This window comes from Asterias rubens, chromosome 1, assembly GCF_902459465.1.
Source record: "Asterias rubens chromosome 1, eAstRub1.3, whole genome shotgun sequence".
In the NCBI taxonomy this organism is placed as follows: Eukaryota; Metazoa; Echinodermata; class Asteroidea; order Forcipulatida; family Asteriidae; genus Asterias; species Asterias rubens.
This window is the reverse complement of record NC_047062.1, coordinates 33,027,486-33,044,764: the sequence shown is the minus strand read 5'-3', so window position 1 is coordinate 33,044,764 and position 17,279 is coordinate 33,027,486. Positions and strand designations below refer to the sequence as shown.

The 17,279-nt window shown below is 38.7% G+C and overlaps 1 protein-coding gene across 1 annotated transcript in view; it reads left to right on the top strand.

Annotated features, from left to right (window-relative positions):
• The first annotated feature begins 1,725 nt into the window (after positions 1 to 1,725).
• LOC117288923 (poly [ADP-ribose] polymerase tankyrase-like) overlaps positions 1,726 to 17,279 on the top strand; it is a 42,423-nt gene continuing 26,869 nt past the window's right edge. The window contains exons 1-19 of the mRNA XM_033769800.1: positions 1,726 to 1,992; positions 3,186 to 3,270; positions 3,919 to 4,434; positions 4,793 to 5,060; positions 5,476 to 5,763; positions 6,494 to 6,578; positions 7,391 to 7,507; positions 8,139 to 8,258; positions 8,421 to 8,501; positions 8,926 to 9,089; positions 9,694 to 9,806; positions 10,740 to 10,840; positions 12,101 to 12,260; positions 13,479 to 13,687; positions 14,161 to 14,382; positions 14,879 to 14,908; positions 15,728 to 15,838; positions 16,390 to 16,545; positions 16,979 to 17,116. Of these exons, the coding sequence (XP_033625691.1) occupies positions 1,873 to 1,992; positions 3,186 to 3,270; positions 3,919 to 4,434; positions 4,793 to 5,060; positions 5,476 to 5,763; positions 6,494 to 6,578; positions 7,391 to 7,507; positions 8,139 to 8,258; positions 8,421 to 8,501; positions 8,926 to 9,089; positions 9,694 to 9,806; positions 10,740 to 10,840; positions 12,101 to 12,260; positions 13,479 to 13,687; positions 14,161 to 14,382; positions 14,879 to 14,908; positions 15,728 to 15,838; positions 16,390 to 16,545; positions 16,979 to 17,116 (3,084 nt within the window). The 5' untranslated portion in view covers positions 1,726 to 1,872. The remainder of the gene's footprint in view (positions 1,993 to 3,185; positions 3,271 to 3,918; positions 4,435 to 4,792; positions 5,061 to 5,475; positions 5,764 to 6,493; positions 6,579 to 7,390; positions 7,508 to 8,138; positions 8,259 to 8,420; positions 8,502 to 8,925; positions 9,090 to 9,693; positions 9,807 to 10,739; positions 10,841 to 12,100; positions 12,261 to 13,478; positions 13,688 to 14,160; positions 14,383 to 14,878; positions 14,909 to 15,727; positions 15,839 to 16,389; positions 16,546 to 16,978; positions 17,117 to 17,279) is intronic.

Sequence of the window (17,279 nt, the reverse complement as noted above, 5' to 3'; positions counted from 1 at the left end):
GGGAGCTGTTGATAGTATACAACATTGTGAGAAACGGCTCCCTCAGAATTAAATTTCGAGGTCTTGAAATCAAGCATCTGAAAGCACACAACTGCGTGTGACAAGGGTGTTTTCTCTTTTATTATTATCTCCCAACTGAGCTCAAATTTTTACAGGTTTGTCATTTTATGCATATGTTGAGATACACCAAGTGAGACCTGGTCTTTGACAATCACCAATAGTTTCCAGTGTCTTTAAACTCCAAATGCCATAGCAGCAGTCAATGCATGTAGTGATTAATCTATTAGTTTTTTCTGATAGACCCCTTGCATAACACAAAAAAGACACAGCGGCACTGAGGGCGTGTGAGGGCGCTTTTTAGCTTCAGTGAGGGCGCTATTTAGACCTCAGTGAGGGTGCTTTTTGAGAGTGTGATTAACTTATGCAAGGGTTTAACTAAACTATATCTTGATAGAAGACGTCAAAAACGTACACCCCCTTGCAAAGACTCTTTCACTAATACTTGGTAAGCACGTGTTAGGCGTGGAATGGTGCCTGCTTGTATGGTTTTTTACAATTTTGATCACTTACTAGACTAGCATGCCCATCATTCCCCGGTCAACACAAGCAGAGCTATGAAATTGGGCCCTGATTTGCTAACCAGCACGCAGCGCTTTTCTGCTCTTATAAAAAAAAAAATACATCTGCAGAACAGATTCTTATATTCCAAAATGTTTTCAGAATTACTCATAATTGTTTGGTGAATTAAATTTTATAAGGTGCCACTTACAATGTTATTGATGTTTGTTGCTTAATTAAATGAATTTTATTACAAATATGTGGAAAGTTGACAATTAATTAAAATGCCTTGATCAGTTCACGTAACATTTTAGATAAAAAAACTTATTTTATTTAGGGTGTTCAAAAGATTTTGAAGTAAGCTGTTCTTTTTAACTCGAGCAGTCTGTATTTATAAATTGTAAAGTTTTGCAATAGTTCCGTCCTCTTAGATTTATTTTTCTCTTGATGATCAAGTAACTGATCGTGTATATATATTTAGAAGTTTTATTTTTATTTTCCGTCCAGTTCGTAATGTTTTAATTACTAAATTAAACAAAAATGCAATCGCCTTAATGAATTTGTGAATTGGCTGGTGTTCATGAATGGGTGTTGTAAATTATTTATTGAGAACATAACCTTAAATATGAAAAATGTTTTCTGAATAAAATATTGTTGAAGTTGCTTGATTTAATAAAGTGCATGTCAGAATTAGATAATAAACTATTCCTTGTAAATTTGTGTGCGAGTTGTCATCAATTTAAGTAATAATGATTTGAAAATGCTTTGACCACAAGTTTTTGATTTAAAAATCGGTTTTTTTTTGTTCAGCATTTTTTATCCACAAACATTTGAGGAATGCTACTGTCAGAAAAGTTTCTCAGGTTTTGTATTCCAGTTTGTTAATTATTATGAATTATTCTTCCTGCGCTGACTAAACCGCTCTGGATTTCTGGTGCTACCACCTTTTGAACTCAAAATTGTTATTGTCTATATCTACATTTCTGTAGGATTAAAATAATCAAATGTTTCAAAAAAACAAAGACGTTCCCTTTAAGGGAAATACTTGCACGCTTGGGGAAAGGGGGCGTGGTCGACAGCCGTACAAGTTTTAGCTTGCCCCGTGTTTGTTGTTTATTATGCAAATCAAGCTGATGACGTAGCACCCGTCAGTGGGGTTGCCGTTCATGTTGGATCTTGTTTTGCGTTTCTCGTGTACAAAATGAAGGCGAGCAGCAGTATTTATAAAGCAAGGGCAGCATATGTTCTTTACGAGTAAGCATTTTATCAACGTGTTGGTGAGAAGGTATCCTGTGAGCAATATTTGAGGGTATCATGCCTAGCAAGCCGAAGAGAAGGGGTGCTGGAGTGAGCCCTCCACCACCACCACCTTCGAAGAGAGTGGTGGGTCCTGGCAGTGGTAGCAAGCGATCAGCCAAAACACCATTGTTAAAGGTATTTGTTTGATAAAACCCCGGGCCCTTTTGACTAGGGTAGTTTGCTCAATTAGTTTGAGCTTTTAAGGGTAGAAATGAGTTGGTCTCTTGTCGAAAAAGCGAAGTTTGTTTTGTCCTTCCCTCGACTTGGCCCCTCGACTTTTATAGTTTGTTTTATTAATTTGGCGAGAGTCGAAAGGGGCGTAGGCCAGGGGGCCGTAGGTTTGACACAGACATTGTGATGATTGAGGCTTTTTATGTGGACACCAATGACCTAAATTACAACTTATCGTTCAAACAAACCTCTATGCTGAAGTACAAAACAACATTTTGTGAGTAAAGCCTGATTTTGACGTTTTAAAACCTTCACTTTTGTGGTCTATTTAATGTTCGTGTACAGTTGTTTGGTTCCTTGACTTCTACCGTTATCCCATTTCATTGTGCATTGCAAGATTGAACTCGTGCTTCCCCTTAATATTGTGTACAAATAGTCAGGTCTCTGTTTCCCAATCGAGCAGGAACTTTAAACGGAAGTAGTTTACAACACAATTTATTTATTTTTCGTTTTGAAATTGATGGTAATGGCTTCGTAGCTGGGTGATAACTTTGTAACTGTTGTTATGGGTCACTATGTTCAGATTGGTTTGCAGACTTTGCACTGAGATGTTGAGCACTGTTTTGTTTGAGGAAGTGGAAAAGTTTCCGTATGGCGCCACCACTTTCGATATGAAAAAATTTAGTATCTTATTTAGGCTACCTCAATGAGATATCTCTTTTTGTAAAAATGAGTGAAAAGGTGGTGGCGCCATATGGAAAATTATCCCAAACCAACACATACCCCCAGAACTAAAGTTCATTCCACTATCATCTCCATGAACGTGGAGGCAATAGCAGAATGAACCTCATCATATAGTTCTAGGTAGGAGTATGTACCACCTAGTACAACTCAAGAGCACCTAGAATTATTTTTGAAGAAGTCTTTAAAATTGCTCAGTGCCTATTGACTGAATATTTCCAGATAAGACAAGTAAGAAAAAGTAGGGTATGATTAAACTTTTGGGGCATACATGAATTACTCGGGCTTTCGACCTCTAATATAGAAAATGGGAAGCCGAAGCAATACTTTTCTGTATTCCACTCACTACTGTGTGATAACTATGCGACCACTGCTAGATGTTTATTTTGTTCTTTTTCTTTTTGATGTAACTGAAGAACAAGAAACATGTTGCAATTGCAACCAAGAGCCTCATTATCCAACAGAGTGTATCAGTAAAGAGAGTCCAATCTACCATGAAAGGTAAGTTTTGATGTCACAAAAATATTGTAGGTATAGGGTCATCGTTGGAATTTACTGTGTGAGTGAAGCATCCCCAGTTGTACTAGCCACCCCTCCCAGAACTATTTATAGCTTTTTGTGAACGGATTTGAAACTTAGGACTAGTCAAGAGATATCATAAAATGTATAGCTAGTCCTAAGTTAGGACGAGTTACTCGTCAGAAAACTGTGTAACTCGTCCTAACTCGAGATGAGACTAGTCTTAACTCTTTGTAAAATCCAGCACTGGGCTCTGTGTTGTTTTTAAAAAGAACTGTGTTTCCAACCACTTGTGATACTACCAGTCCCTCCCCTCTGCTCCCCCCACCCTCTTCAAGTTCAATACTTATTCCCTGCTTTTTCTGTGTGCTTTCTTCCCTGTCATTCCAATGACTGGTTTTGTTTCAGCAGTATAGTGCATTGCGTTATCATTTAGCCTTCAAGAGAGACTCTGCTAGGGTTGAAATGTCAGGCCTTTAACTATTTTTGTTTTGCTTTTAAAACTAGTTGCAAACTTACACAGTCCAGTCCAGTGAGCACACTCCACTACCTTTTCCAATAGAATGAGATTGATATTAAGTTGTTTTTGTTTTGTAAACGGTACCTTTGTTGTTTTGTTTCTTTTGTTAGGAGGAAAGATAATGAAGAAGAATGATGACCAAAGAGACAAAGCGAGAAAAGCCCTCAAAAGATCTTCATCTACTAAGATCTTGCTATCATCGCCTAAAAAGTCAAAATCTCAGAACGCAAACACGAGTACAGGTAAAAAGGCCATCAAAGTAACCCCTAAAAAGGCAATCAAAGTTACTATTAAAAGGGCAATCAAAGTAACTACTAAAAAGCCAGTCAAAATCATTCCTCAAAAAGGAACAAAGGGAAGTTTGAAAACCGTTTCCAAGATCAAATTCAAGAAGGTCAACAAAGCTAGTCCCAGAAAGATTGTCAAGTCGAGTCCTAAAAAGTTGACAAAGTTTCAAAATGCTACTAAACCGAGCCCATCCAGGGCTGTCTCCAAAGTCAAGTCCAAACAGCGAGGGAGTTCACCTCAGAAGGCTAAGTCTAAAACCAAGACGGTGGGTCGTGGTGTTGCTTCAAAGATGAAACGAGGAGTGGCATCCAAGACTAAGGAGACAACAAGTAAGAAAGGTTAGTGTCTTATTGGGCTTCTACACCCACCATATTCAAAGGACACTCAACGGCATTAAAGATTTGGTGACAAATTACTTATCTTTCTTAATATCTGTTATAGAAAGTAATTTTTGAAACCAAGTCACTCATACTTCTCTTTGTTGTACTTTGTTCCCATTCACATCACTGTAGTTAAAATTCACAATGTACGCTCAGTTTAAACTTCAACTAAAACTCATGATTAACTTTTAGATGATTCGTTGCCATTAAACAAATTTTAAAAGAAAAATTAAAGACTTCAATTGCAGCATCTAGTTGTATTTAATAAAGTATAGCAAAATTGGATTTCCACAAATTGTTTACTTCTTATTTTCAGTCAAGAAGCAAAAACAAACCACCAAGCCCAAAGCGACTAGCAAAGGAAAAGACAGTGCAGCAAAAGCTAAACCACGAACTAAAAAGCCTGCAAGTAAAGACAAGAAAAGAGGCAAAGGAAGTGGTAAAGGTGGAGTCAAGACCAAGAGAGTGATTGGAGGCAAGACGTCTCCCCAGATGGGCAAGAAAGTAGCGAGGCATCCAAACAGCAAGCTGGTTCCAAATACAAACATTACAGTTGTCTCAAAAGATCCAATGTTTGAAGTCAAGTAAGTAAGAGTAATGTCCTTTTGTTTAGTAAGCAGTGTGCAACATAACAACTGTATTTTAGCCTACATAAGGGGCCTACAACGAATTGAACAGAACTGTTTTGAGAAGACTCTTGAAATGTGAGATAGTGGTAGTGGTAGCTAGTTGATGGTGTAGAGGGAGATTGTTCCATAAATGAGGTCCAGCTAACTTAAAACTACACTCACCATATGTTTTGGTGGCAATAGGTGGCATTACAATGGTGTGTTTGATTGCTGAATGAAGGTTTCTTGCAGGAATGTTTGCGGTGAGCAGATCTTTCACATAAAATGGACGGCTTCCATGACAGCATTGAAATGTTTGGAGGAGAATCTTGGAAGAAAATATGAGCACATGTAAATCTATTTTCTGACAAATTTTATTTGTCTTTCACAGAAATCCACCCCGGATGCCTATAGTATCTGTATATGTCGGTAGCAAACGTGTAATCTGTGCTGTCATCACTAAAGATATTCCTCTTCTTAAGAAACTGATTGCCAATAAAGATATACCGTCTGTATTCACCAATCGAAGTGTAGACTTAAGATACAATGCTCTAGAGTATGCTGTCAAGACGGAGAATACTGATGCTATAAAGCTTCTTATAAAAGAGTATGAGCAGGTGGACAATAGTCAGAGAGCGGTCATGCCTCGAACATTGATGCAACATCAAGGTACTGGAAGGTTAGTGTCTCATGGTTTCATTTTAGCACTCTAAAACTTCAAGCCTATATTTCTTTCATAAAGTGTAATTAATGCAATCTCAAAGTAAGTGACAATTGAAGCTTTGTATGGCAGACAATAAGAGGTCAGTATTTCTTATAAACCCTGCAGGGGTACAAACATGTGTAAAATCCCTTTGTACACAGTGTTGGCTCTGACAAGAGTCATTGTTTTGGTCATGACAACATGAACAGTGTACTCCGAGCTTTCTACTCTGCCTGTAGCCGAATTCACAAAACGCTAGGATTAATCCTAACTCGAGTTAGGATGAGTAATTAATCCTAACTCAAGTTAGGATGAGTAACCTGTCCTAACTGAGGATGGGTTCAATGCGTCCTACGTATTTGGATATGGAACTGAACCCGTCCTAAGTCCTAAGATTAATTCTAAGTTAGGAAGAGTTTGGTGAAATCGATGGCTGTTCTCTTATCGATTAGAGAACAAGCAGAGTTCATCCTGTGTAAGATGTAGCATTCCTCGTGTAGACGCCAATCATTTTTGTTTCTTGCAGTTCTGGTCCATGCTGTTCCTGCATACACCCTGATGTCATCTCTCCATCTTCTTCTCTGTCTACCTCTTTTCCTTTTCCCTGTCCTTGGTTGCCAGTCCATAATTCTTGTTTAGCTTGTTTTATTGTCCTTTATGATGTCTCTTACTCGTGATAACTTGTATTATTTGATTTGTCCACTAGTTATAACTACCGTAGTCTAGGGCATGCTGTGAGAGCCATCAATATGGGAAGAGGCTGTAGAGAAGGAGACAATGCATTTACAAAGGTCAGTCAAATAAACAAAATTTATATTAATTTGTGAAATAAAATATATCAAATTGAGATCAGGCCTGTATGCCTCATTTTTGAAAGGGCAAGGGCACCAAGGCATTTTCTCCTTGGTAAAAGGGCACCCTGTGAATAACCAAGAGGCATGGAGGCAATCGCCTTCATTGGGTGACATATGGTTGGCTTGTGCGTAAAGCGCTCGCCTCACACCAATGTGACCCTGGTTCGATTCCCGACTGGGGCCATATGTGAGTTGAGTTGTGCGTTGGTTCTCTGCTGTGCCTTGAGGGTTTTCCAGACCATCTGGTTTTCCTCCCTCGGGAAAAAAATCAAACACTTTCGATATTTGGCTGTGCTCCGTGGTCATAATGAGTTGATGTGGCTGGCAGCCAAAGGCACCCTTGCATGCCTGCTTCTTGAACACGCTGTAGCCGCGTCCTACACAATTCATCTCTTAGCTGCGAGTAAGGATGATTAGCCCCCCAAATTATTATTATATATTGCCTCTGTGAAGTATCGGGCCTGTAAGGTTTCAAATCTCTGTTGGTGATGATGTAGTATCAGATGTGGTATTTCCTTTGTGAAGTTGCTATCCAGTAATTAATTTGGCAGTCAGAAATGAAGTTGTGTGAGTTGTTGTTTAACATAACTGAAGTAATGACCAGAGAATACTGATTAAAATCTGGTGCCTAATAAGTTGTTCATGTGAGAACTACCAACAAGTTATCCCATTTCGTTACCATTATAAAACTCACTTGATTGGTACCTTTATGTTGGTGAGATATGTTGACGCTGTGTATTTTTTTGTAGGATCTTGAATTTTATGAGGCAGGTCCAGAGCTGAATCGGTTGGCTGACATTGCATTCACTGAAGGTGTTTCCTTAAACACATTGGATGTACTTAGTAATTGCCAAGACTCATTCAAGGTATGTTTTCAAGACAAATTATCCATGGCTGAAACTTTGGCTGAAAACAACATTACAAAATGGGCAGTGACTTTAAGATCATTGACAGTTGTTTTGTGGGGATATTTTGTGCTTTATTGAGGAGGGACCAGGTTGGATCAAGGTTTGTTTCCCTGCCTTTTATATCTGTGGACCCTGGTTCGACTCTCACGTCTGACCAGAGCCTTACCATGTGGATTGGGTTTTCATTCCCTGCCTGATTGTGTGGGTTTCCCTTATAGGGGGTTTTCCCTCCCACAAAAATCTGAGTTTTTCTTCTTGGTTTCTATCCATCCTGTCATTGATTATAATTATGCTGTTGAGTGTGTTAGAGATGTTAAATTTGCATCGGGGATAAAGAATATTAATTTTGGTTTTTACACGTACACCGATGTGTGTTAGCACTGTATGCTCAGTACTTTCCCGAGTCCTGTGAAAAAAAATATCACAGGAATGTTACTCGGGTATACAGTGCTAACACACATTGGTGTATGGATAAAAACCAAAAACTAATGTTGAGTGTGTTATAAAACAAAATAAAAAATAAAGAAATAAATTATCAAATAAATGAATAATTTAAAGCATGCTGTTGTTGTTCTCTTTTTAAATGAAGGATACATATCTACACAAGATCTCTGTAGCAGTGAGAGCTGGACAACAGAAGCTCGCAGGACACTTTGTAAAACAAGCCAACGTTAGAGGGGGATTCGGCTTCAATACTCTTCATCAACAGGTGATTTTTACCTCTATCGTGTTAATGTAATTTCCAAAGGACTTTTCAGTTGATGATTTATGAAAATGATCACCAACGAAATAACTACAGGTTGGCGATTGTTGTTTGCTTGTTTTTCTTATTTCTTTTATTTTATTGTTACAATTGTATTTTTTTTAACAGGCTTTGCTTGCAAAAAAACCTGAAGACTTGGGCAACGTCAAAGGAGTCTCGGTCATGAAGAAATGCCTTGAGAATAATAAGGTAAGTAGACTAGAAGAGAATCATTTCAACATACTCTATTATCCAACTGGCTGTAGAACATCAGGCATTCAAGGACCTGAAGTTTTGATTCATCTTAAGGATGGAATGACAAGAATTTTTCATTGTAGAACACTATGTAACTTTCACTTTCCGAGGGTGGTCGGGTTGGTGTAGTGGTGTGTTGCCTCACCTTCCACCTCCAGGACCCCGATTCAAATTCCTACGGGGTACTATGTGGATTGGGTTTTCATTCCCTCATCAAAGAATCTTCTATAAAGTTATGATCATGATGTATAAAGCGTACCATAAACAAGCTCCTGGATATTTCATGGACATGCTCAAACTGAGAGTCCTTGGCTTCATATTCAGAATAACTGAAATGAGTTGAAATTGAAACTGAATGGTTTTGTTGATGTCATTGTAGATCACGCCACTCCACTGTGCAGCAATCAACCCTAATCCTAAGATCTTAGCCCATCTGTTGATGTTTGCTTCCAATCCTTCATGTACGGACAGTCAGGGTTATGAGCTCATCCATTATGCAGCGGCTTGTACAAGCAGTGGCCCTCTTCTACTTCTACTAGACAGGTAACCTAGTCAACTAGTTTTGAATTCTTTAATTGAGCTCACAGCCCCTGATGTATAGCTGTTTTTACACTGTATCTCTCATAAAAAAAAAAAGGGAGGTCCCGGGACTTTTCTTACCCCATGGTTACCCCGGCACACTTTCACACTGTGTCCCTATTTCATGGGGTTCAGGTTTGCCTTACGCCAGGCCTTACCCCTACTCCAGAGCAGGGGTTGCTATTCCATTTGCTGGAGTAGACTGGTGGTTAACCTGGGGTAAAGCGATGATAGTATGAAAAGGCCTGCCAGTATTCCCCAGGCAACTCCAGGAATAGAGAAGTGTGACACAAGGGCTATAGTGTAGTTGAGCACGAGACCAACTCCTTGAAATACTGTGATGAAACCTAAAGAGCATGCAGTGAGCATTGAACTCAAGTTAAATCCTGGTTGTGTCACTAGTATTTTGGGGTGAGACACTTGGCTTTGATTGGGTCTCATCGCCCAGGAGTAAGTGGGTACCTGCGAGGGTAGAGATTGTTTATGTGAGTTATTAGTGACCGTTGCGTTGTTGGGGGTATATGCAATGTTGTTGTTTCTCATTTTGATTGTTGTTGTTGTGTATTAGGGGGATTTCCGCTGATCAGCTTGTTCCAAAGAAGTTAATTACACCATTGATGATAGCAGCTATGTATGGAAGAACTCATAACATTGAAGTTCTTCTCAAGAATCTCAAGTCTGGTAAGCTTTCTTATATTAACTGTCCTCATAATACAACTGTCTTGATGATATTTTTTAAAACAAATTCAATCCACTGAAATACTTTTTCGGTTTTTCTTATACGTTTTTACTTTAGTCTACCTCCAGAAGTATTTTGTTCTCACCAAAGATTACATTTAATCTGCCGTTACTATTTTAAAAATTCAGGTTGGCGTAGTGGTAACTTTCCTTGTCTTCCACATCTGGGACATAGTTCGATTCTCATCGGGGGCATTATGCCGATTGGGTTTGTGGTCGATTTTCCCGCTTGAATAATTCTCTGGGATTTTCCTCCCACATCTAGAACTTATGAAACTTCTTCATTGTCTTCTCCCCTCGTCCAGATGCTAAACAAGCTTTGACGAGAATTATCATAGATGTTTTTATATTATTGTGTTAGATAATAATAATAATAAATAATATTTATAGAGCGCCTTTTACAAAAGTTACAAAGCGCTGTACAATAACTACGAATAAACACAAATTATAATAACTAAGCTTAGCAAAGAAGTAAATGCGTCTTTAACATGGCTTTGAAGGATTCAAGAGATGAAGCCTGATGGATGTGAAGAGGGAGATTGTTCCATAATGTAGGTGCGCTAACTGTGAAGGCTCGTTGGCCATACCGGGTGTAGGTGCGGGGTGCAGGAGACAAGCACAAATGGGAAGTAGAAGAGGAACGAAGATTGCGAGAACTGTGGGCTTTGGTGAAAATAAGGTTCAGAAGATAAGTAGGAGCGAAACCATTCACTCTAAAGCCACAGGTTGTATGGTCCCTAGGAGTTGAGAAAGTTAGAGGAATGGTCTAAAAGTACGCCTAATAAACAGAGATTATAATGCCTTGATCTAGTCACTTACTGGTATTTTTGTATAATGACTGATTGATACTATTGTTGTTGTTTTGATTGTAATTAGTTTCTGATCAGGAAGATGGTCCAACAGGATTGTCAGGTGTCAACTTAAAGGACAAGACTGGTTACTTTGCAATCCACTATGCTGCTGAAAAAGGACATGTGGTATGTAGGAAAGTCACTTTAATAATATGTTTAACAGACTGTAGGAAAACAGTTATGCCTTTAATGTTTATTCATAAATACCCCAGACAGTTTCGCTACTCCTATTGGTGGAGAGTGCGTCACATGGGAGTGTTTAACTGGTTGATAATGACCAGCTGGAGCTGTTTATAACCGGCTGGCTTCCGCGTTTAGGGTGCATGCGTACGCCAATATTATCACGGGGAACGCCCAATTAATAGCTAATAGTAACAGCGCATAATCTATTTCTAAGCGCGCGCTACACACAACCCACGCGCACCAAACAGATTATTCACAAAGTTTTTGAAAAAATACTTCAAACCTCGAATTTTCAACTATCAAAGTGTCTTTAATTGTATTTTTTTTAAACGTTTTTTAACAAAAGGGCATTTATGAATGGGAATAAAAGAGTAGTGACTCATTCTTAAACGTCCGTTTAAAACCTTGCAGGATCGTTGCCATGCGATAAAGACCCTCGCCTTCGGCTCGGGCCTTTATCACATGGCAATGCCCCTGCTGGTTTTAAACGGCCGTTAAAGAACTCGTTTGGTACCCTTTTATTCCCTTAGTAATAAATTGGGTTTTGTCATTGTTATGCTGATTTATAGGCAAAATTATCAAGAAAGGTACAATAAAAGTTGCATGTGAAAGTGTCAGCTGAATGCAGTGTCTACATACTGAGAATACAGCAAAAAACTGTTACAGTATGTTCACAAGCACGTCAAATCCATCCACACTTTTTGTGAAAGTGGGTACCAACTGCATCTGTGGCTGCAGTATTCCCACACAGCACCAGCCTTTAGAAATCTCCTAGAAATTCCACTTTTTAAAAAAAATTTTTATGCAAGTGGCCGGCAAACAAGGCCTGAAGGCCACTTCAAGGTGTGCGCTACGATCACCTATTTTGCCAGGGGCCGTTGCCACCTACTCATGGGGCTGAAACAGGGTTGCATCCCTCACAGTCCATACGGATGTAGGCTTGGGTATCATCCATCAGAAGCCTGGCTGGTAGATCAGAGAGCACTCCTCCCTAACCCAACTTTACGAAGCAATCATGGTTAAGTGTCTTGCTGAAGGACACAAGTATCACGACTGGGACTCGAACCCACACTCTGCTGATCAAACACCAGAACTTCTTGAATCCGGTGCTCTTAACCGTTAGGGCCATGACACGCCACATCATGAGCAACGAATTACTTTAATATTAAACCTTGTGGCTATTTCTATTTTTTATTGTCACAGGATGCTGTGAGAAGTCTGTTGAAACATGGAGCTAGTGTTGAAACAATGATGTCTGCAGTTCATAACAAACTAACCCCCCTGATGCTTGCAGCTAGACAGGGACACTTTGATTTAGCTCAGATTCTTATTGAAGAGATGGAAGCTATCATTGAGAAAAGAGGTAATTAAGATAACTCACTCCCCCCTTAAACTAAAATGGAACATCTTGAATTAGCTAAGATTCTTATTGAAGAGATGGAAGCTATCATTGAGAAAAGAGGTTATTAAGATAACTCACTCCCCCCTTAAACTAAAATGGAACATCTTGAATTAGCTAAGATTCTTATTGAGGAGATGGAAGCTATCATTGAGAAAAGAGGTAAGTAAGATAACTCACTCCACCCTTAAACTTAAATGGAACATCTTGATTTAGCTAAGATTCTTATTGAGGAGATGGAAGCTATCGTTAAACTCCATTTTTGTTATTTAACAGATAAGATCAAGCGTACTGCGTTGATGTTAGCGTGCATGAATGGCCACTATCCAATAGTGACTCTACTAAGTCAAATCACTGAGTCTGTTTCTTTGATATAACAGATAAGATCAAGCGTACTGCGCTGATGTTAGCGTGTATGAATGGCCACTATCCAATAGTGACTCTACTAAGTCAAATCACTGAGTCTGTTTCTTTGATTTAACAGATAAGATCAAGCGTACTGCGTTGATTTTAGCGTGCATGAATGGCCACTTTCTAAGTCAAATCACTGAGTCTGTTTCTTTGATATAACAGATAAGATCAAGCGTACTGCATTGATGTTAGCGTGCATGAATGGCCACTTTCTAAGTCAAATCACTGAGTCTGTTTCTTTGATTTAACAGATAAGATCAAGCGTACTGCGCTGATGTTAGCGTGCATGAAGGGCCACTATCCAATAGTGACTCTACTAAGTCAAATCACTGAGTCTGTTTCTTTGATATAACAGATAAGATCAAGCGTACTGCGCTGATGTCAGCGTGTATGAATGGCCACTATCCAATAGTGACTCTACTAAGTCAAATCACTGAGTCGGTTTCTTTGATATAACAGATAAGATCAAGCGTACTGCGCTGATGTTAGCATGCATGAATGGCCACTATCCAATAGTGACTCTACTAAGTCAAATCACTGAGTCTGTTTCTTTGATTTAACAGATAAGATCAAGCGTACTGCGCTGATGTTAGCGTGCATGAATGGCCACTATCCAATAGTGACTCTACTAAGTCAAATCACTGAGTCTGTTTCTTTGATATAACAGATAAGATCAAGCGTACTGCGCTGATGTTAGCGTGCATGAATGGCCACTATCCAATAGTGACTCTACTAAGTCAAATCACTGAGTCTGTTTCTTTGATTTAACAGATAAGATCAAGCGTACTGCGCTGATGTTAGCGTGCATGAATGGCCACTATCCAATAGTGACTCTCCTACTAAGGAAAGGAGCTGATCCTAACACTAAGGACTCTTCAGGGAACACACCTATCCACTATGCAGCTGCTTATGGCTGGTGGCACTGCCTCAAACTACTCCTCAAAGCTGGTGGAGATCCTAACATCTTGAATGATTGGAAGGTAAAACAGATTTATCTGAATATTCAGAGTCTTGAAGACTTCCAATATTGTACAAATAGTATTAAATGCTGATGAGTTTTAATAATTTATACTTTAAGTGAAATTTAATAACTTTATGGTTCTGAAAAGAACCTGTGGTTATTGACTCAACGTTTCGATCAGTATACTCTGATCATCTTCAGGAGAATGCTGGTCTCTGTTGCTTGATCCTGCTAATGTACTGTCTTGTGAACAAGTTCCACACATTGTATTCATATAACAATCAGAGAACATCATAAGCCTGTATGCTTTGTTTTTGAAAGGGCAATTGGCATCAGGGCGTTTTCTCCTCAGTGAGGAAACTGTAAATTTTTACTGCATTATTTCAAGGGCACCAAGGCAATGACCAGGAGGCATGGAGGCAATTTGCCTTAGTTGTTTCCATGAAGTATCAGACCAGACAACATGAAATACATTTTCCCTTTGTTTGCCAGAATCCCCCATTGGGCATAGCTTACTTGAAGGGCCATCTAGGCTGTACAGATCTACTACTAGATCAACCCAATGTCAATGTCAACTTCCGTGATGATAATGGCTCAACATTACTTCTGAGGACTTGTAACCAAAAGATGTATATGGACACTGTCAAATCATTCATGTACCTCATCAAGAAAGGAGCGGATGTCAAGGCTGTCGACTTAGATGGAGATAATGCGGTTAGTCTTTCAGTATTTCATTAGGTAATCTTTTGTGTCATCTTTTGATTACTTTGTTAAGGTGCTTTCTTTGCTTTGTATAAAATCTTTCAGAACCTTGTGTATTTTTGCCTTGTTTTGAGCCTTTAAGACACTGGTTACCTTCGGTAATTGTCAAAGACCAGTCTTCTCACTTGGTGAATCTCAACATATGCACAGAATACCTAACCTGTGAAAATTTCAACTTAATTGGTTGTCGAAGTTGCGAGATAATAACAAAAGAAAAAACACCCTTGTCACATGAAGTTGTGTGCTTTCATGCTTGATTTTGAGAGCTCACGCGTGAGGACTCAAAATCAATTTAAATGTTTTACTGGAGAAATTACTTCTTTCTCAAAAACTATGTTACTTCAGAGGGAGCCGTTTCTCACAATGTATTATACTATCAACAGCTCTCCATTGCCTGTTACCAAGTAAGATTTTATGCTAACAATTATTTTTCTTCCTCCTTCCATAGCTCCATTTGATAATGAGTGCGACAAGTGAGGTATGAACTAAACACAAGTATTACAAAGCAAACTTTAAGATATTATCAAAATATATTAAATTTGGCAAAAAATGAAACTAATACAAATTCGTCTGTTTCTGTAAGTGGATCAACAAATAAGGACTTAATTCAGCCATGTACATACTTCATCTGATTGCGAAGTAGAATTCGACTGCTCAAATACGCAGATCATGATTTGCATCAAGTTGAATGTGCTCAACTCTTGCAAAACATTCGCTGCGAATAGAAAATTGCGATGTCAAAATTTACTTGGCATTTGGCATGAAGTATGAACCAGTCAAGTTATAAAAGTGAATGGGGCTTGGTTTACAACGCGAAAAGATTTACTTAAGATGTGTAGCAATCTTAGCTAAGCAAAGTGTGATGTCACAATACAAGTCACTTTGGTGATGTTGAAGACTCATCTTAAGATCTTATGTGTGTATATATAATAATTGTGCCTACTGGGTTTTTTTGACAATGTGTATATATAATAATAATTTTTTTTTTTAAATATCCTTATTGTTAATTTCTATTCGATGTATTTTTTAAACATATTTGATGTTGGCATGTGCAATTCAGTTTTTAACTGCGAGACATGTTTTAAAAAACCATTTTTGAATTGAAGTGAATTGAACTGAAGATGAATTTAAGTGCTTTGTGAATCGAGCTCTGGAGTAAGACATAAGGAAACTTTATTAATCTGCAAAATGAAGAAATTACATTGCTCCCTCAAGTTTAAAAAGCACCACAAATTTATAAAGGTAACACAAAAATTGACATTTGTAGTTGATTTTTGTCTTTGCTTCATTCCTACAGCCAAATTACTATTCTGCTCCTGAAGTGGTGAAGTTCTTGATGGAGAAAGGATGTGACCCGACAGCTAAGAATAAATCTGGGAAGACTCCAATCTTCATCGCCCTTGAAAAGGTAATACTCTGGAGGATTGACTCTGTGTATTGTAGTCTTTGCACATAAGGATCTGGTGGGCCCAATTTCATAAAGCCTGTAAGCACAAACATGTGCCCAGCACATACAAAATTTGCTTAGCAGAAACTGGATACCAGCTAAAATTCAATAATATTTACACTGTTGAAACTGGTGCTTCACTCAACTTTCGCTTAGCAGAGAAATTTGTCAAGCAGAATTTGTTGCTAAACAGCCCTATGAAGTTTGGCCATGGTGTGTGGTTAACTCTGCGCGCTGTCCTATAATGACACTGCCCATGTGTTACACAACACGGGACCAACGGCTTTGCGTCCCATCCGAAGGACGTAGCAATGGTTTTAAAAGTGTTGCTTAAGGACACAGGGTGTCACGGCTGGGGGATTCGAACCCACACTTTGCTGATCAGAAACACCAGAATTTGAATTCAGTGCCCTTAACCGCTGGGCCACGACACTTCCACTTGATGTGATTTTATTTGATGAGTTTTTCTTTGGTGTATTTCATTTGATGAGTTTTCTTTTATTTCCTTAAAGGGAATGACTGGGTTATTGAAGCTACTTGTCAGTAAAGGTGATCGCATACCACTAGATGTTGGTGTTAGGCAGTTTGGTGATAATACTTTACATCATCTTGCAACTAACTGTAAGACTCAAGACCAGAGCAGTCTAATTCAACTCATTGCAGACATGGTAAGTTAGCATCAAACATCACTGGTTCATTTTATGATTGTTAAGACACATTTATTTGTAGTTTTGGTGGTTTTTATCTTATTCTAGTGTGTCTTGGCCGAGTGGTTAAGAGAATCGAATTCAAGTTCTGGTGGTTAAGTCATTGGTGTGTGGGTTCGAATCCTGGTCGTGACACTTGTGTCCTTGAGCAAGATACCTTACTATAATCACTTCTCTTCACCCAGGGGTATAAATGGGTACATGCGAGGGTAGAGGTTGATATTGTGTATGAAAAAGGCTTTGGAGTGCTACGGATGCCCAGGTCGTATACTCCCCAGGGAGCTGAGAAAGATAATGGGATGTTATTGGCCCTATGAACAGGGCATTAATGTTAAGTGCATTGATACGATTATTGTGAAATGTGCAATAAAAGAGTTTTTTATTATTCTACCAGGAACAGGAAAATGGTCCAATACCCATGGATACAGATGATGACCAAGGGTCAAAGGTTACGACCTTAGAGGAGGCAGCCAAGATGAAAAATCACTACCGATGTACTCCACTTCTCAGATGCATTGTGGTCAATAGACAGGTCAGGTTTTAGTTATTACATAAGAAGGAGGTACTAGAAGTATTTAGAAACTACAAAGTTCAAACAAGTGAGAATTTTGGATAAAACTGAAAAGAAAGAGAAAGCTAAATCTGTCACACACAAAAAATAATTTCTCAAAAGTTAGGCTGTGGGTTGATTTCAC